Source organism: Rhincodon typus, chromosome 10, assembly GCF_021869965.1.
Source record: "Rhincodon typus isolate 14 chromosome 10, sRhiTyp1.1, whole genome shotgun sequence".
Lineage (NCBI taxonomy): Eukaryota > Metazoa > Chordata > Chondrichthyes > Orectolobiformes > Rhincodontidae > Rhincodon > Rhincodon typus.
In genome coordinates, this window is record NC_063341.1 from 1,865,842 (window position 1) to 1,886,335 (window position 20,494).

A 20,494-nucleotide genomic window follows, 5' to 3' on the forward strand; every position below is an offset into this window, starting at 1 on the left:
TTCTGGACCAGATGGACGTTATAGTGGATCCTCTGGCTTAGGACTGTGTATGACCAGTCAGGGTGGATCCATGTAGTCCAGTAGCAGTTCCCGGGCGAGACGACAACACCTTGGCAAAAACTGAAGAGGATCCGCTTTTAATTAGGACTTCTCAATTGAATCAGCTGCGGATATTCAAACCTATGCTCGGTGAGGGTTGTGTCAGGAGGAGACCAGAAGGGAAAGCCCCAGCATTGCAGGAAAGCTACAGGGAGGTAGGACAGCTGGAGAATCAGTTAACAAATGTAAATAAACAGCACCAAGGACACCAGATGCAATTTAACTTTTTTTTTCTTTTTAAACAATTTTTTGAAGTCCTTTTGAACTCCTCATGTTGCACAAACTGCATTCATTTTCTGACAAGCAGAACAATCTCATGTACAGTTTGTTTTCCCCCTTTTTTAATCTCCCCAATCCTGAAGCTGAATATTATTGTACTATACAAAGGCAAAAAACAATGTTCACACAGTGAATTCTTTACAAAGGAAAAAAAGCTACATTCCACATTGGAGAAAGATATTCTAAAACATTCCATACTGGAGTATATCAAACAAAATTTTCAGGAAATTTTTTTTACCTTAATTTAAGAAAACTAAACAAGCTGATGTGTGAGAAAGGCAACATTCTCACTGCGAGAATTGGCTGCAGCAATTGTGGTCAGGTTAGATCCTCCCGCGATACAGTTAAAGCCTCCTAACAATCATCGGTACACTCTCCTCCTCAGATCCCTTGGCAAAGACCAAACATCACTGGGCAGCTGTAAGTGCCTGTGTGCCAACTGTAGATCCAAAGCACTTCATATGGAGTGATTCCCAAGATCCAGTGTATAAAATGAGGCTGATCATGGGGGTGAGAGAGAATGGGAGGCCTGAGGTTGAGGGTAAGAGTTGAGTGATAGGCAGTGAAGGGATCCAACCATCCAAAAAGGCTCCTCAGCTGCCTGGGTCCACATCCTGCCTTTCCAATGGTATTTAAGAAATTGCACATTTCCAACGTTAATGATTAGAATCATTAGGATCTCAACCACTCAAGCACACAGTGCCCACATCGGAGATCATACATACGATGCCCATAGTTGATTGGGTTCGTAACTGGTTGGATGTCTAAACACTCAAAGGGGCTGGGGTTGGGGCGGGGGGGGGGGGGGGGGGGAGGAAATTATACATCCCTCAATCCCATTACATGCCTGGTCTAACAGGAGGTTTCAGGTCAATTTGGATAAAAAGGGCTGGCACATGGTGGAGCCCTTGGATTGTATAGAGGTTAGCAGTTCCCTACATGTGGTCAGTGGTAGCTTCCCCGCACAATATCAAGGCAAATCCCAAACTTGTTGCAGCATCTTCATTCCCCAGTGCACTACCCAAACCACACAGAATTCAAGGCTCCTTCTACAGGACTGGGGATTGCATCTTAATGTGTGAAAGAGGCATGCAATGAGGAAAACAGGGAAAGTAGAGAGCAGTGGATATAAAGAAGAAAGCATGTTCAGAAAAGACAGAGAGAGAGACAGAGAAACTAAGCCAAAGTGAGAACAAGATAAAGGTAGAGAGTAAGAGAACGTGAGGGGGACAGACATTGAGAGATGTACTGGCTGAAATGAGTTTGAGATTGGGAGAATCTTGGGATTCTGACAGAAGTCTGCTAGCTTGAGAGTGTGGGGCAGCAGTTTAGAGAGTGTATGGGAGCACTGTGTTAGAAATGTGCAGTTTAGCAGGGAGACAGTAAAAACCTGGTGAGGGATGAAAGCCAGTCCCTCGCATTAGCACAGCCTGATTGTAGGATAAAATTCATACCTCTGCTGATAGCAAACAGCTGAATTAAAAATACAGAAAATAGCCGGTCTGAGATTAACTGATGCAATTTCACAAACACACTCACCGCTGACTTTTCTGCATTGGAATCTCAAAAAGAAAGAACCATTCCAAGCATCCAGACTGACAAGACCAGCTAGAAACTGCAACTGGCAGCGGTTTACAAACTAAACCAAAAGTGCCACCGTCAATCTGTACTGTACGAAGCCCCACACAATGTGAAACCCTCACTCAGTCAACATTTGGCCATGTGGTAACAGCTCCCATTCCCACAATGGCCAAGGTGCAATCTGTGGGGCATGCACACTCAGAGGCCCTCACTGATTATCAGCGGCAGCCAAACAAACTAAAACTAAAGACGTTCGCTCGGTCTAGCTCTCTGTTCAGACCTGGTGCATGGCATCTCTAAAAGAAAAGGAAGTCACATACAAATCAAAACTGACAAAAATGACAGAATCTGGAATATTCTGCCCCAAGATCCAGACAGACAACAAACAAACAAGGCCTCACTCTGCAGGGCTGCTTCCAGGGAATAAAATGGAGCTGGAGCTTCTTAAAGCCACAAGGAAGCAAGGATGCTGGAGAGAAGAGGGTCAGATGGAACAGGTTGGGACGGGGGAGGGGGGGGGGGGGGGGGGGCGAGGTCGTCGTCGGGAGGTGGTGGCGGTTCAGAAGGTTTCAGGGTGGAATTGCATCGGTGAGCTGGACTGACATTTCACATTACTGACTGGAGTCAGCAGAATGTACCTGGAAGCCTCGTCCAATCTAGACAAGACCTGTGAAAGTGAGAGCTCCTCTCCTTGGGTGCCTCCCACCTCAACCTGCCAGAATTCAGCAGAGTTAAGTCTCTAGTGTGGGAGATCACCCAGTGAATGAGCTGCATGAAATTAAACAGGCTTTGTCAGTCACTTGTGACTAACATTCCAGAGCTACCGTGGACTCGGTACTGAACGCTGCTAAGAGTCTTCATCCTGTGGTCCATTCTGGTGCCCAACCTCTAGCTCAACATATGCCCTGGGAAATCCTAGTGGCCAACATCAGATTTTATGCCTATTGTAATATTGGCAAATCAGCAGTGCCCTCCCCCAAACAAATCATAAATTAACTCCTTCCCTATTAGGAAAAACAACTTCACAAAAGTCATTGACAAGATCAAGGGAGTGAAACAGCTAATGGGACACAGAGATATTAAACATTCAAAAGGAAGTCACCGTATCTGACACTATAAGGGGCACCCTCACACCCTGGTACCTGACACCACAAGTGAGGGAGGGAGGGAGAAAGTGAGGGATATGCGTCCCGTGTATTCTACCAGCCCAGGCGTTGACATATTCCCTGTGTTGTAGTAGCAGCATGACTGAGATCAATGCACTTTGCATTCAGAAGGAAAGAGTTACACACTCTGCTGCAAAAGTAATCTAAAAACATTTGATGATTTGTGACCGATACTGTTGACAAAGCATTGAGCAACTTTATTTTAACAGGGAGTGCTTTGCTCAGGAAACCTTTCAGTTTGAAGCATCCCAGAGAAATATGAAAATGGTCTGGGCAGCAGTTCCAAAGTGAACTGACCTTGGCCCTCTCCTTTCTGGGATCAACAGATCCGTACTTTCACCTTGCGAGGTGGGATCCATAGTTTGCTTCATGCTTTCATACTAACCCCCAGAGAAAAAGAGCAAAAAAAAACTGCACTTGCTAGAATTTGGAAATAAACAGGGGATGCACGTATCTTGAGTATGGTTGGAGAAAGAGGTTTCTGATGGATTAATGCCTCATCTTCTCGCCCACAAACAGCCCAGTTTGCACAGTCTAGCTCTTCACCCACTTTTGAAATAGGAGAATCAGCAGAGGTGATAAAGATCTTCTCCATCCCTTCCCTCTGGTAGCCTTCCTGCTTACACACCGTGACAATGCAAGCCTTTTAGGAATCAAGTCCCTTGATGCTACCTACCCCAAGCGAGTTCTTGTTACACTCTCACTGATCGAGAGTGGCAGCCTGAACACTGCACTGTAGCTCAGGAGCAGGAGCTGAAGGTTATGAGATATGAAAGCTGGTGCTGGCAGAGAGGTGGGGAGGGGTGGAACAGGTGTCAATCCTCAGCGAGAATATTTTTAAAATCAAATGAATGGGGCTGCACCACTGGCGTGGATCAGGAAGGTCTCCCCGATACGGGTCAACCTCCAGACATTTAGGAATCGTCCTGTGAACAATGTCCCCAGCATGGCTGAGGACAACAATACCGACTTGTTGATTTAAACTCAGACGTGGCACAGATACCACACACCATAGAAGAGGGTATTAAACCAGTGGGCAGAGCACTGACCAAGGCCAGTATCAGGCTGAAGGTCACGTGTGTTTGGGGTAAGGAAGGGTAAAGGTCAGGCATGAACTCAAAAGTTTGAACTCAACCCAACTGGGGCAGCGGGTGGGGGGGTCTCGCTCTCTCTCTCTCTAAAAATGTGAAATCCACCGCTCTCAACACAAAGTCTGGAAACCTCTTGTTATGTTATGCCCCCTCCAATTTGACAGGAATTATTAGGTCCCTTCCTGTTTAATACAGTAGTGGGAATGTGTGGTGGGTTCACTGGACACTGCTGTGATAAACAGTGCCCAGGATGCCAGTCCTAATTGTCACATTGAGCCAGGTCCATACGGTTGCTGAGACCAGCTGAAGCAAGCTGCCAAACAGGAGGGTCAGGTCTGAAGCAGACTGCAACAAAAATCAGTCTCCTCAATGTCAAGAGGAAGCTCTTGACACCAGCCTTTGTCCATTTTTAAAAGCAGTGCCAAAAAGAACTTTTCCGCATTAAAAAAAACACACACAAAAACTGTACAAAGCTCAAATGCCAAGCAGAAGTCAGTAACCAACAGCCTGACATGGCCGGTCAAGTGCACACCATCACGGGGTACACGAAGAGCTGGGACCCCGACTGGGGTGGGGAGGACACAGAGAGCTGGGACCCTGACGGAGGGGTGGGGGGAAAACACAGAGCTGGGACCCTGTCCACACAACATCTCTGATGAAGTCATGACAGACTCAAGGCTGGGGCATGATCAGAATCATTGTTATAACTGGTTATTAGAGCCACAGAAAAACTAATGATCAAATACCGAACTTGCTCAGAGTTCACTGCAGATTGAAGAGAAGCAACATTGTCCTTTGGTGCTTCAAACATGCCAGTTGAATGGCTTATTCTGTCTCTGCAGTTCTATCTTATTTGATCATTTTCCACTGTTTGGATCCCTGTGACTTTTGCTGCTGTTGACTAGTGGTAGAGTGCAAATAGGAGACAGCCAGAGCGCTCAATCCCAACTCTAACTCCTTCAGCCTCTCCCAGAGCTAGGGCTCCAAGTCTCAGTCCACTCAGGGAGGGTGGGGAATAAGGGGTGGGTGGGGAGCTGGAGGTAGTGTTGGTGCTGTCCAGCCCCTTCCTACACTGGGGCTACCAATGCTTCATCTCCATGTGGTTTGTTTGACACCACTGTTCAGTCCTTTTAAGATAGCTGTGTAAGGGTCTATCTTAAAAGAGAGCATCTTAAATAGCATGTTTGTCCTCTGCATGGCATATTTCCAATTGATGCAAAAACATGCAATCACATAGTTTAGAGGAAATGGATTCTCCGCCCTCACCCTCCCACACTAAGTCCCTGTGGTCAAATTCCTCCACAGTGGGGACCCTATGACCAAACCACCATCTCTCCAGTCTGAGTGAAGCTTCAGCTTCCATGAGACTCTCTGGAGCCAGGCCAAGCAAAAGGAGGCAACGTCTTCAACATGCGAATGTGTTCAGAAAGCAATAAACCTTTTCCAGTAAGGCTGCTCTTGGGTTAGTTAATTTCCACCCTGTGGAAAGCACAATGACAATATTTAAGAATGTTACTTTTCTGGTTGAGAGGGCTCCTGACTTTTCCCTCCATCTGGCTATAAAACCTCCAGGTGAAGGTCCTATAAAAAAGGTAGAGATGGCGGAGCTCTCTCCCCCCAGAGGAGTAACAACCTTTCAGTAAGTAGGTTAGTGGAAGGATTTTCTCCTCACTGCGGTGGAACTAAAAAGGTTCCATCTGTGACGTCATCCTTTGTCACATCATCTCAGAATCCCATGGGAATGTGACTTCATCAACTTGCGCTGTTGCAGGCACAGTTCTGAAGTAGGGGTATACAATAGGGTGAGATTACTTCGCTAAGATTAACCAGGTAATCATAAGGATATGTCCCATGCCTTGCAAGCCAAGGCATGCACACTAATAAAACAAAATGTTATTTCACACGTACACGACAACAACAAATAAATTTGATGCTAATTTGACGCATTGCATCTAGATGAGTGGCATGTCAAGTTTGTCGGGTTGCAGTGCTGCGTTTTTCTTTAAACCAGACATTTGGGCTGGCTTGTCCAGGGCAGGTTGTTTGTTTAAATCCCGTTCTGCTGGCTGTCACAGCGGTCACCTGCTCCCTTGGTATCAGAAGCCAGGTTCAGAGAGTTGCACTTGCTGGTTAGAGTGTTGATGGCGCTTTCTGTCATAAAGCTGGAGGCCCCGACCTTTGACCCCTCACTACACAACGAGAAGAACAGATAAGAGCTTCAGTTTCGTGCAGAGACATGACCAGCCTTTGCTTTTAATAATTTTGTGCATATAGAAAACTTACTCTCTTCAGCCCCTTGATTCTTAGCCTCTTACTACTATAATCTTAGAATCATAGAATTCCTACAGTGTGGAAGCAGGCCATTCAGCCTATCGAATCTGCACCAACTCTCTGGGGGCATCCCACCCAGACCCACCACCTCTATCCAGCCCCAGTAACCCTGCATTTCCCATGGCTAATCCACATAAGCCTGCACATCCCTGAACACTATGGGTCAATTGAGCATGACCAATCCTCCCTAACCCTGGGACTGGGGGAGGAAACTGGAGCACCCAGAGGAAACCCACGCAGACACGGGGAGAATGTGCAAACTACACCCAGACAGTTGCCCGAGGGTGGAATCGAACCTGGTCCCTGCCGCTGTGAAGTAGCAATGCTAACCACTGAGCCACTGCTGGACATAACACTGGCTGAATCAGGACTACAACATGCCAGTGTTAAATGTACACTCATTCACACAAACAAGTGACTTTTCATTGGAAACAACATTAGTCTTGGGGCTTGGCTGCCTTGTAGAGATATCTAAAGTGCCTCACATACATAGATTAGGCAACACCAAACATTCCACTGTCATTAGATAACAAGGTGTAGAGCTGGATGAACACAGCAGGCCGAGCAGGAAAGCTGACGTTTTGGGTTGAGACCCTTCTTCAGAAAAATGATTGGCCTGCTGTGTTCATCCAGCTCTACACCTTGTTATCTTAGATTCTCCAGCATCGGCAGTCCCTACTACCCCACTCCACAGTCATTATTTGCTTCTAGAGCAACATGAATTCAGATTGATCGGGAGGGAATTAAGTTGATCAATGGCAAAAGTGCCAACAAAAGCATCTGTGATCGGGAATGTCAACACTTTAAAGCTACAACAAAACTTCCAGCTGAATAAGGGGGAGTCCTGATAATGGAACTGAAAGAGTGCCAACCCAGACTCCAATTCCCTGGGAATACTGTGGAAGACAACTATGGTAAAAACAGTGCCCATCTCTCCAGGAGCCAGAATACAACCTATCCTTAAAACCACAGCCAAAATACGTTAATCATCAAATTCAGAATACAGTCAATACTAACACTGCCATATCTACAATTGAACCTTCTCACTTTGTATAGTCAGAATATTCTAACCCTCTTCAATTCAGTCTCTCTCAGAATTTTAAAACTAAGGAACTATTCACCCCCAGTGCCATTTTGTCAAAGTGGTCAGTCTGTGTGACTGCAGGTTATTAGATTCATCAGATGCCATAATGTGGAATAAAAAAAGATCAGCCCAATACATAGTGCATTTACAAGGATGAGAGCAGCTAGCTTGGCCAAACAGAACTTGGAACCAGGCCTGCATGCTCAAGTTACTACAGTTAGTGTCATTCGCTTGCAGACATTGGACCTGTTGTCTTCTTATGTCTGTACTGAAAGCCTACATTTTGTCAGTGGCACAGCTTCTGTGCTCATGCAAACACATGCCAAGAAACACAGCAGAATGGGGCATGGTCCTTATTCAGAGAGCAAGTTAAAGCTAGCCAACTGTGGATGTGCTCTGACAGAATCATGGTGATAAAACACTGGGCTCCGAGTTGTTACCTGAGGGAAGGCTGCAGATCCTCAGGGGCTTTATGCTGCTGCTCAGACTGTCCATTCTCAGTCTGATTATTAGATGCCAGTTTATACTGGATATCAAGCGAGGGACGACTTTCCTGCATAGTGAAAATAAAGAATTACGATCCATCACAAATATCATGCATTTTGGTCAAATGACATTGCTAGGAATGCTGTCACAATATTATTACAGACATCATGAGCTTCTACAAGGAGAGAGCAGGTAAACACGGGTCTCTCAGGAGGGTCAGACTGGGGTATTACATCAGGCAAAACAAGGAAATGGCAAAGACTTTGAACAAACATTTTTTGAGTCTTCACACAGCGGAAGGCACCATGAGCATCTCAATAACAGTACAATATCAAGGGGAAAGGAGGAGGAGGAGGAGGAGGAGGAGGAGCATCAAACAATCCTTATCACCGGAGAGCAAGTATTAGGCAAATTTTTCCATCTAAAGACTGACAAATCCTCTGCACCTAAACTGAAACTGCTGGAGAAGCTCACAGGTCTGGCAGCTTCTCTGGAGGAGAAGCAACGTTAACATCGAGTCTAGTCCAGTGACCTTTTTTCAGGTCCTCTAGACTTGTTGGCATGCTTCTGAGGGTCTTAAAAGAAGGGGCTGGAGAGATAGTGGATGCATGGATTGTAATCACCTAAAATTTCATAGGTTTTTTCATGGTCCCAGCAGATTGGAAAATGCTAATGTAACACCGCTGGTGAAAAAAAAGGAGTGAGACAAGGAACAATAGGCCAGTTAATTTAATATCTGCCATTGGGAAAATGCCATCATTAATAATAGGACAGGGGGAAAAAAATCAGAATACAATCATAGTCAACATGGACCTGTGAAAGAAAATCGTGTTTGCCAAATTTATTAGAGTTCTTGATGATGTAACAAGCAGGGCCAATGAAGTGGAATGAGTAGATGCGGCATTTTTGGATTTCGAAATTTGGGACCACATTAAAAAGGTTACTACACTTTTTTTTTAAATTCTTCTGCCTTTATATTCTATGTTTTGGTTTATTTTTCTGTGTTTTATAATCGCACCGAAGAGTGACGACAACATACAACACTTCACTGCATTTTGTAACAAAATGCAAACGACAAAAATAAATAAAATCACAAAACAACTGCTCATAGTGTTCAGGGTTCTGTATTGACATGGATTGATTAACATTCTGAGGTGGCTTGACAGGATGAATACTGAGAGAACATTTCCCCTTGTTCGGAAATCTACCTTATGGGGTACAGTTTCAGAATTTATGTTGGGGAGATCGTAGGTTATTTTGAGAGGATGAGAGGACAGCGAATTCAGAAGTTGAGATGAATGGTGAAATCACCGAGAACGAATACTTACAGTGCACAGGCCGAAAGGATGAGGGACAAAAGCAATGAAGAAATTTCATTGAGCAACCTGGTGTGAGTGGGTGGTAGAGAGTGAGGAATCTATAGGTGAGACAGGTGGAGGAAGGTGTGTCGCTCAAAAGATGAGAAAGTACCAGAACAGCACGAGGTCAGGACAGACCGTGATCTTGGTGATGGATGCCAGGCCATTGGTCTGGACCAAGGGGAGCCAGCCAGGGAGGAATTATTAAAGGGGAAAATGTTTCAAATTGCATTTTGTTTATTCAGTTATATGCAGGTAATAGGCATTAAATGGGAATTCATCTGCAGCCCTATAAATGGGCACAATTTGAAACTGTTGTCTGTAAGTGAAGAGGCACGTGCTTGTAAATAAATGGTTATAAATGTGGACAGACTCCAGTGCTATCCTTCACAATCTGCAATACAATTGGTGACACCAGCCCTCAACCTGGAATCTGTCAAGGCTATGCCAATTATAAAGTTCCTGTACGGCATAGTCACAAGAGATGGGCAATGACAACTGATCCATTGGCAGCGTCTACAGGGCCAACAGTGGATAAGGATGGGAGGGGGAAAACACTGGCACCCATTGGACATGTCAGAGAGGTGGGATTTGGTGAGAGTAGCATCAGGCAGCTTGGGTTGCTACTAAGAGGAGGCAATAATGAGTGTCTCAGTAGATCCTTCAAAAGGATGCCAAGAGGGAAGCTGTAGACTTAACTAAAAAAGAAGTCAGTCTGGCTCAATGGCAGAATAGAAAGGTTGGGACAGGGGCTTGGTAGGGCAGTGATTACATTAGAGATGCTCAGAAATGAAAGGAGACATGATGACACAAGAGAGGAGTCTAGGAGGGGTAAAGGGAAAATAAAAAGAAGTGGAAGAATGGAAGTGAAGAAAAAGGCAAACAGAAGACTAACTGTAGACTGTAGAAAGCGAACAACACTGCAGAAGAAGAAATTCATTTCTCTCAAATGGGAGGTCCCTTACTTTTTTGATTTGGCCCCTAGTTTCAGACTCCCCCACAAGGGGAAACATGCTTTCAGCACCTACTCCGTCAAGTCCCTTTAGAATCTATAAAGGGCACGTTAGGAAGAAGTTCCAGTTATAAGTCAGAAGTCTGTGACGGGATAAAATGGATATGCATGAGCGAGACAACATGCACCAAGTTGTTGTCCAGTTTCCACCACAGATCACAGAACCAAAGAAGTCTGAATGTATTCCTTCTGTCTGATGTAATTCTATTACCTAGTGCCAATCTCCTGCCTTTACCCCATATCCCAACATGCCGTTTCTATCCAAACAATCAACAAATGCCCTCTTAAATCCCTGTGGATGATGAATGAAATCCAAACGCTTTTGAAGGACAGAGTACCAGAGTTCCAGGAGTATTCCTGGAAATATTTCCACGCTAACGGAGATCTTAAAAGTGTACACAGTCAATTCCGGAAAAAAGGATGAAGTTGGAGATAACCATTAGATCCAGAAGAAATGGGGAATTCAACTGAGTTCAATCCAGTCCTGGGTGCAATACTAAAGGTAAATGTGATTTATAAGGGTGCAAAACATGCTTCTTGGAATGATAAGCTTCAGTTATAGGAGTAGATTGGAGAATGGTCTCCATAGCAAAGAGTTGGTTTGAGAGAAATGTGGTCAAGTTTTCAAATTCATAAGGACAGAGTAGACAGGGAGAAATAGTTCCCATTGGTGGGTGGATTAGAACCAGAAGGCACTGATTTAGAGAGAGTGGAAAAAAGAAGCCACAGAGGTGGGAGAAAATTTTCTTTCACCCAGCAAGTGGTTAGAATCTGAATGTGCTGCCTGTGAGTGTGGCAGAGGCTGATTCAATTGAGGCTTTCAGGAGGGAATTGGCACTCGGTGAATTGCTCCTTCAAAGACTCATCACAGACATGACTGATTGAACAGCCTACTTCTCTGGTGTAACCATTCTGTGTGATTCTCTGTGAACACAGGAGAATGAACTGTTGGCCCGGAACAAACTAAAGCCAAAAAGCAAGTAAGACCAGTCATAAGCTACCAACAACAGTGGGAGACAGATGGGAGACAAAGGTACCATCAAACTTCACTGAATATCAGAGATGTGACTTGGGGTGCGAGGGGCTTGAGGCCAGACAGTTTGTACCTTGGAAGGAAAGTCATCTGTCAACCAGTCGCTTTGCACCATGCCTGCCCCACAGCCAGAATACACAGGGTGCTGCTTCATTAGTGCAGTGAAACTCCTGCCCTTCAATGGGAGAAGACCCCAGCCCCTGGAGCTGCTGGTCAGTCTGAATATCCAGCACCTGCAGCAGGTCCCAGCAATGCCAGAGTTCAGTAGGCAGTGCCACCAAGATAGCTACCAGTCCCAGGGTGAAGGCCTGCATCCAAGCCAGAAGGGATAAGGTGGGTTAGTTGGGCCATCTTAGGGAGCGTGATGCACAAAGAAGGTAGAATTGGGCTTTTAAAATCAGCACTGAAAGGAAGGAAGGGGGCATTTTAAAAAATTCATTAATGAGATGTAGGCATCACTGTCTGGGCTGGCATTTATTGCCTGTCCCTAATTGCCCTTGGTGGTGTGCTGCCTTCTTGAACTGCTGCAGTTCGTATGGTGCAGGAATGTCCACAATGCTCTTAGGGAGGGAATTCCAAGATTTTGACCCCGCGACACTGAAGGAGAGGTGATATATTTCTAAGTGAGGATGGAGAGCGGATTTGGTAGGTGGGGGTGGTGGTTCTTGCAGACAGTGATGGTATTCCCATGTATCTGCTGCCCTTGTCCTTCTAGATAGTGGCGATTACGGGTTTGGAAGGTGCTGTTTAAGAAGGTCGGTGCTTTTCTGCAATGCAAAGTGTATCGTGTGGGAGGGTTTGACCCGGATGCACACAGGGTACCTTCTGAAGATAGTACCCACACCCACTCCTTCCTGCAATTTTAAAACCTTCAAAAGAAAAACAGATTGCCCACTGCTGCCTGCCTGCTCATGCGAAACATAACACGGGCTGGGTGGTACAAGGATCATATCAAGTTTTTAAATCAAGATTTTGGAAGCCAAATTTGATAACGGTCCACTGATGAAAACCAACAGTGGACATGCTCAAGGGATTGGCTATTAGTCCAGTAACTTTAAACTTGTAGTTGGGGCTAAAATATACCCATTACTAGACCCAGGGGAATTTGAACCTCGGAGCCAGGAGAAAGGCGCACAGTAGGATTGTGAAGGCAGCATATGGTGTGTTGGTTTTCATTGGCAGGGAAATTGAGTTTAAGAGCCGTGAGGTTATGATGCAGCTCTACAAAACTCTGGTTAGATCACACTTGGAATATGGCGTTCAGTTCTGGTCACCTCATTATGGGAAAGACGTGGAAGCTTTAGAGAGTGTGCAGAGGAGATTAACCAGGATGCTGCCTGGACTGGAGGGCAGATCTTATGGAGGAAAGGCTGAGAGAGCTAGGGCTTTTTTCATAGGAGCAAAGAAGGATGAGAGGTGACTTGATAGAGGTGTACAAGATGATGAGAGGCGTAGATAGAATGGATAGAGTGACTATTATGAGGGGGCATAATTTTAAGGTGATTGGAGGAAGGTATAGGGGAGATGTCAGAGGTAGGTTCTTCACACAGAGTGGTGGGCGTGTGGAATGAGCTTCCGGCAGTGGTAGTGGAGTCAGATACTTGAGATTTTTAAGTGACTCTTGGATAGGCATATGGAGGATAGTAAAATGTAGGGTATGCAGGGTAGATTGATCTTAGTAGGATAATTGGCCCACAATGTTGTGCCAACCTAAGGGCCTGTACCGTTCTATGTTCTTAAAGGGAGATGCCATCCCTGGATCAGCTTCATCAAAGGGGCAGTAGGCGGGTTACATGCTAGTGTAAAAGGGGAATTAATCCTGTGTGTGTTGCTCTGTGGTAACAGAACTCAGCTAGTCTGAAGATTAGAATAAGCAGTGATCGGGTAGAAATGTCCGCACTCACCGTTTCCAGCTCGTGCTTTCTCTTGCCAATCTCCCTCTCGACCTGGTGCAGCTCCAAGCTCAGCTGCTCGCTGGACATCAGGCTGGGCCACGAGGTGTGCTGTGGTGGAGCCTGGCTGGAGACTTCTCGCTGCAACAGCACTGGGCTGTTAGCAGGCTGAAACATGCAAGGCCAAACAGGTACAGGTCAGAGAATCAGTGTGTACTTTCAAATGCCTCCAGTCTGAGACTAGTCTGGCTGTACCCACTGCCTCATGAACTCCTAACTCACACCAAGTGCTGTTCATCCAACTGCTCTGTGCTTGCTGACCTCAATGGACTCCTGGTTCAGCAACACCTCAAATTTTAATAATTCTCCGCCTTGTTTTCAAACTCTTCCATTACCTTCCCCCACCCCACCTCCTATTTCTTATCTCTTCCTGTCCTACAACCCTTATGGATATTGCCTACATTTCTGCACCTAGCTTCTTGTACAATCCAATATTATATTGCTCCACCATTTGTCAACAGGCCTTCAGTCACCTGGGTTCTAAACTCTCAAATTGTCTCTTTAGAGCTCCCCACCAGGGGAACATTTTGGAGGATGTTCTTCACTTTGGCAGCCAAGGGGAAACATCCTTCTGGCATCTACCCTATAAATCCTGTAAAAGATTTGTACATGTGAATCTAGGTCATCCCTCATTCTTCTATGCTCCAGAGAAAACAGGCCTAGTCTTTTTAATCTTTCCTCGTAAGACCGAGGGGCAACTTTTTCTACAGAGGGTGGTTCTTGTGTGAAATGAACCGCCAGAGGAAGTGGTAGATGCAGGTACAGTTACAACATTTGAGAGAGATTTGGACAGGGACATGAATAGGAACAGTTTAAGAGGGATACGGGCCAAATGCAGCCAAAAGGACTAGTTTAGTTTGGGGAACTTGATCAATATGGGCTGAAAGGTCTGTTTGCTGTTTTTCTGGAGTCGATGGTCTTTGCCTGGTTTGTGCACGCCCTATGCGTTAACCTGTTCCATTGTGTTCCATGTTAATTCCACCCTGTGCTACTGCATATTCTCCCCTGCCCAGATTTTCATTAAGAGGTGATGACAAATAAGCAGGATAAAGGGGGTTGGTTACTTGCCTCCATTCCTCGCAGCTGGTTCTGCTGGCTGATCTGCTGGTTCACTTGCTGTAGCTCCAACCTCAGTTGCTCCCTGTCCGTTGGAGGCAACTGAGCCACAGTGTGTTTTCCAGAGGCAGCCACTTCTTGCATGTTCAGTCTCTCTCTGGAATGTGGTGAAATCATCCATCAATAAACATTTTTGTGCACCTAGAAAACTATCAAATTTTCTCCCTCCTCTCCCGAAGGTGCTGACCCTCACTGGGGGAAGCACAGACCCCCAAATGCCCTCCTCTCCCGAAGGTGCTGACCCTCACTGGGGGTCTGGTCCACAGACCTCACTTTCTGCTGTTGAGGGTGAGGGACGTGCTGGGTTTGTGGACTCTGCCTTTTATCTCTCAGCTCCATTCACACTGACCGAGACAGTGTCCAACAACTCCCCCAATCTGTCACAGAGGTAACCACCTACAGATAGCTTCACTGCAAGTCTCATCGAATTACATGACACAATTAGAGCACACAAACAGGCCGTTTGGCCCGACCACACTAAACCGGTCTTTATACTCCACGAGATCCTTCATCTTTCCAGACCAATTTAGCTCTCTATTCCTTCACCTCACATGCTTATATTTCAGTTCAGCCTCTCGTTATAGGAGCCAATTTGACATTTGCACCACTGTCCGGTGATGGCATAACTCGTTGATCTGTACGGGGAGGAGAGAGTCAAGGGTGGTAAGTGATAGGTGCGACAGGGTTAAGTAGCTCCTACCTGTCAATGAAATGTCCCTGAGTAGGCATGGTTTGGTGTGACGAGTACGAGACTGGTGAGTTCGCCCAACTGTTGTGGCTTCCGTATGGATTGTAATCTACAGAAGATAAAAAAAAAAGACATATTTAGAGAAACTTCAATCCCAGCTGCTTTAATCAGCGTAAGGGAAAAGGAGGCTGCAGACTGCTCTTTACATGGAGAGAGATTTCAGGTACTTACACAATCCTGTCCTGTGCAGACATTATCTGGTGACTGCTACCTGCTCAGAGGCTATACAGCTCCATGGTTCTGTATTTCCTTTGCTGACTCTAGGAATACCCCTATTAGGTACAACTGTTCTGAAAAAGGGTCACTGGACCGGAAACGTTAAACCTGATTTCTCTCCACAGATCCTGCCAGACCTGCTGAGCTTTCCCACCAATTTGTTTTTCTCTCTTTTTTTAAAATTACCTCAAAGCAACAGATAGGTAAAAAAGTCGCCATGGTCCCAGAGGGCCACAGGGCTGCTCTCTCATAAGAGAGAAACGACCGGATGTGGTTTAACCTGGCAGTCATTATGCCTCTAGGCAAGGCAAGAGATTGAGAAGAACCCTTTAAAGGTAACCTCTGCTTTGTGAGAATTGAACCCACGCTGTTAACGTCACTCTGCATCACAAACCAGGCATCCAACCAACTGAGCTAAACAACAAAATGGCAGATAGTCAGGGCTTGGTTAAAGTAAATACTGCTCACATTCATACTCATTGTGAAGGGAGCAACATGTCAGGGAGAAATAAGGACAGCATTATACTATTCATTATATTATTCTAACACAGATCTTGCTGGGTGACCATGGTGCGGATACAGTACACTTCCACATGGCATTGATATCTGGCACGAATGCATTTCTATTCTGTGATCCCCTTGCAATGACGGTCAACATACAACTTGCCTTCCTAATTGCTTGCTGTATCTATATACTAACTTGTGTCCCTTGTAAACCCAGGTTTATCTGTGCAACATTTAGAAGTTTCACGATTTTTACAAAAAAATTCTGCTTTTCTATTTTTATGGGCAGGTAAATAACCTTAAAGTTCACAACGCTACAGTCTGTCTGCCACTGTGTTGTCCACACTTTTAACCAGACTATATTTCTACGATTTTCTCTGTCCTCTACACCTCAGTTTGATATCTTGCTGTTCAGCATTTGAGATGAAGATGGCCATCTTCTTCACTCACATAATCTGTTCATAGCTGAGGCCTTGCCACTGAGTCTTGCAGCATTCCAAGAGAGACAGACTGCCAATTTCAAAGTGCTCCATTTACACCCACTGTTTCTAATTCCTGCTCAGATAACTAATCCTTTATCCACAATAATATCATCACCAAGTCAATGAACTCTTATTTTGCAGATTAACTATTTGTGAATGCAAGAAGAAGAATACTTTTTTGGAAATTCAGCAATGGGAACACCAGGAACAATGTTCCAACGTCAGTGATGGGAATATCAGAGTGGATTTATGTCAGTGATGGGATGGTCAGAATGTAGTTATGGCATTTGCAATGGGAATATCAGGGAACTGAATTAGAACGGAGTGACTGTAAAATTCCAGATGGAGGTATAAACCAGCATTGTCCTGAACATTTAGGATGCAGTTATTGTTTGTTACTCAGTGGTTTTAATGGCTGTCTGTGACTGCAGTGACACACAACGTTTTCCTGGATGTTGCCATTACCCGAGACACTGATGGGCTTCGTGGCAATGCCTTGTGAGGCCACTGCCTGCACTGGCCCTGTTGTCTGATAGCTGGTTTTAGAGGTGCGAGAAATGGCACCGAATTTGGAAACAGTTGGCAACTCCCCAAAGGGTATGATGGGATCCTCCTCCTTGCTCTCGGCTGCTCTCCTCTGAAGGTCCAGATTCATCAGCTGCTCCCTCAGGCCTTTACTGTCAACGTTCTGTGAAACGACAAAGGAAGCTGTGAGTAACAGAGTAGATCAGTCATCACACACTCACACCAACGTGACTCTAAAACATTACCGGTTGACCGGTCTTGCTGCAGCATTGCCTGAGGTGCAATGACCAGTGGCGGACCATTATGGTCCTTCTGCTAAGTGCACGTAAAGTGATGGCGATTCTGCTCCATCTCTCACACAGGCAGGTCTGAATAAATCCAGCTTAGGGGGAGGAGTTGGGGCTTTCAGGGGATTATTCTCATCACCAGGCAGAAGCGCCTGATTCAATTAAGGAGTGGTTGCACTTTGAGACTTCTGCACACACAGCTATTTTGATTTTGGCACAAATCTTCCCCAAAAGGAGTTCCCTCAGTCACGTCATACTGGGTTGCTTTAAAATGCACAAAGATCCAGCCATAGCCAGCATATCTGCCCTCCACACACTCAAAACCAACCCTGAAATCAAAATCTAAAACAGTGAAAAAGAAGTACTGTTCAGTGGAGGGCAAGAAAGACTCCAACATTACATACAAGGCCATTCAGCCCAACTGGTCTGTGCCAGTGTCTATACTGTACTGGATCGGTGCGCATTTTATCAATATATCCTTCTGCTATATGAACTTCCATTTAGGATGTTACTTGGGGTCTCTGCCATTTCCAGCAGCATGTTGCACGGTTTAACCACTTTTTATGGAAAGGAGTTTCTCTTGAACTCTCGATAAGATGTATGAGCGACTGTCTTATTATGGTGGGGCTATGTCGTCCACACGAGTGGAAACATCAAAACGGCCTGATGAAGGCTGAATGTGAAAGCACATGATTTTACCGTGATCAAACGCTGGCCCCATCTCCACCATTACACACAATGGCAAACTCAGTTCAAACTTGGAGGTGACTGAAATACAGCTATGACTTTAGGAAGGAAGGGGGTCTTTTTCTCACCCAAAGCATACCCTGTTCACTTGCTAAAACAGAGGAGGAAGGACTCCACACATTACAACACATTCGTCTCAAGTGTCTGATTATTCTGACATCCTGTACTCTCAGTTCCAAGAACAGCAGTTGTACAATCACTGCTGCCTGTCAATGATTCACCATTTCTAAGGGCATGTGAAACAAGCCCAGCGCAGAGTCAACACACACACCTGCCTGTTCCAACCACATGACCTTATCACCATCCCTCCCAGTGTCCTTGGGTTTAATGCTGTGTAAACAGTTACAACAGTGGGAACTAGATGGTGTGGTTAGTCAAGACTGTCCTTTCACCCTTAGGGTTGTGACTGACAAGCACCTGACTGGTGAGATGGACAAGTCCTTGCTCTTTCTCTGTGCCTTGAAGGGACATGTGCAGGAGAACTTTGGAACCTGAACCAATTTCTTCAAGGGCACACGTCATTAGCACTTAGCACTGCAACCTAGCATGAAACCCTCAAATCAAAAAACATGATGGTTAAGTACTGTTAGCCACAAAACCTAACTTCTGAGGTTAAGGTATATTACAATGACAGCTTTACTCTATCAGACCCTACGCTATACCTATCCTGGGAGTGTTTGATAGGAACAATACAGAGGGAGATTTACCCTATGTAAACAGGACAATGAATATCATAGAATAATCCTTGTTTTGAGGCCTTCTGTCTTTGCTGGGGATTCTATTCCAAAATATCCTGATGGATTTGATTCCCTCCTTAGCTCAGGCACACTGGGAGTTTGCTGCTGTCCTGAAAAGATGTTTTACCCGAGCACGGACAGTGCATCTCAGATGCGCTTTCTGTGTGTAGCTCACTGAGCCCACCTCCACCTGGGTGAATTAATACCATTATCCACTACATATCTTAGTAAACCAATGCAAGAGTATGCCTTACATTCATCTCCATTCCACTGGAAGGCATAATGTCTTTAGGTTGTGCATTTTGGCTGCCAATGTAGGAACCAATAGTGTCGCAAGACCAGGGCGAGTATTGAGCGGCGTATTCATGGTCCTTGTACTTCTTGACTGCTTTCAGGTCCTCATCAGAATACTGAGCACAGAAACATGCAACACATAGTTAACATCTACACTGAAACCAACAGCTGAAAGATTGGTATTTAAAACCAGCATCTGTAAAATAGGGCTGTACAACGTAAAAGGAAACAGAACTCGTGATGCACTGGTAGTGTCGCAGCCTCTGAGCCAGAAGGCCCAGGTTCATGTCTCACCTGTTCCACACATGTATGAGAACGGCATTTCTGAACAGGTTGTTCAGAAAATATTAAAGAGGAAATCGAACTTGCAATCTGAGCATTTTGGGTGCAACAGAGGCTACGAATGACCCGCGTGTTTTATTGAGATACAGAAATTCTGGGGTTGAAGGAGCCAATAACTGGACTGGATCCAAGATTTGACGGCATCAACAATTGGGCTGCATCATTGACTGGGAGAGAACCAATGTCTGGACTGGATCACAGATGGGGGAAAAGCCAGGGAACTGAATGAGCCAGTCACTGGGCTGGATGTCACCAGTCAACTTTAATGCAATTGCACGATACAGCCTTCTTCCCCCCCTCATGCACAGAAGCCACTTTCAAACTCCAGGCTTCCATGGCCAAACCCTGATGTGCTCTCAAAACTGACTGCTGTTCATACATTCCTGATAAGAGAAAACGGAGAAAGTTCCAAGTACCTCGGGGGAAACATCGACAAAGGAAGATGGCATTGCTGCGGTCGGGGGGAAGGGAGGTGGAGAAATGGTCTTCCTCTCCTCGAGTTGGGCCATTAACTCTTTCCTGCGCCGGTGAAGATAATCCAGGCTTGGCTGAGGTTGAGGTTGGTGCTGTGGCACCCTGACATGAGGATCCTAGAAGCAAACAGCACAATCATCAACATTCTGTTACACGTCTAAGAGAAACCTTTAGAAGTTCCGTCAGAAGCGGAACTTGCTGTTACAAGTAGTCATTGATACAACTAACATAGATGTATTTAAGCAGATTTAAGGCTTTATAACAGCACCTCACAAACCCACACATTGAGGAAGATAAGGGCAGCAGATACATGGGAACACCACCTTCAAGTTCCCCTCCAAGACTCTCATGTCCTGACTTGGGAATGTATCGCCGCTCCTTCAGTGTGGCTGAATTAAAATCCTGATGGCATTGCGGTGTTCCTATGCCACATGGATTGCAGTGGTTCAAGATGGGAGCTCGCCATCAACATCCTGAGGGCAATTAGGGATGGGTAATACACACATACTGTGAACAGAAGAAAGAAAATGCTAGATAAGGAGTTGGGGGT

General features: G+C 45.4%; 1 protein-coding gene across 8 annotated transcripts in view; it reads right to left on the reverse strand.

The window, feature by feature from the left end:
• Positions 1-312: 312 nt before the first annotated feature.
• Positions 313-20,494, reverse strand: part of LOC109915908 (roquin-1-like) — a 100,842-nt gene continuing 80,660 nt past the window's right edge. For all 8 annotated transcript variants that reach the window (XM_020515583.2, XM_048601808.1, XM_048601807.1 and 5 more), the window contains 8 exons: positions 19,887-20,060; positions 19,089-19,244; positions 17,004-17,226; positions 15,289-15,385; positions 14,541-14,685; positions 13,425-13,580; positions 8,072-8,184; positions 313-6,405 (listed from right to left, as the gene is read on the reverse strand). In XM_020515583.2, the coding sequence (XP_020371172.2) occupies positions 6,264-6,405; positions 8,072-8,184; positions 13,425-13,580; positions 14,541-14,685; positions 15,289-15,385; positions 17,004-17,226; positions 19,089-19,244; positions 19,887-20,060 (1,206 nt within the window). In that variant the 3' untranslated portion in view covers positions 313-6,263. The remainder of the gene's footprint in view (positions 6,406-8,071; positions 8,185-13,424; positions 13,581-14,540; positions 14,686-15,288; positions 15,386-17,003; positions 17,227-19,088; positions 19,245-19,886; positions 20,061-20,494) is intronic.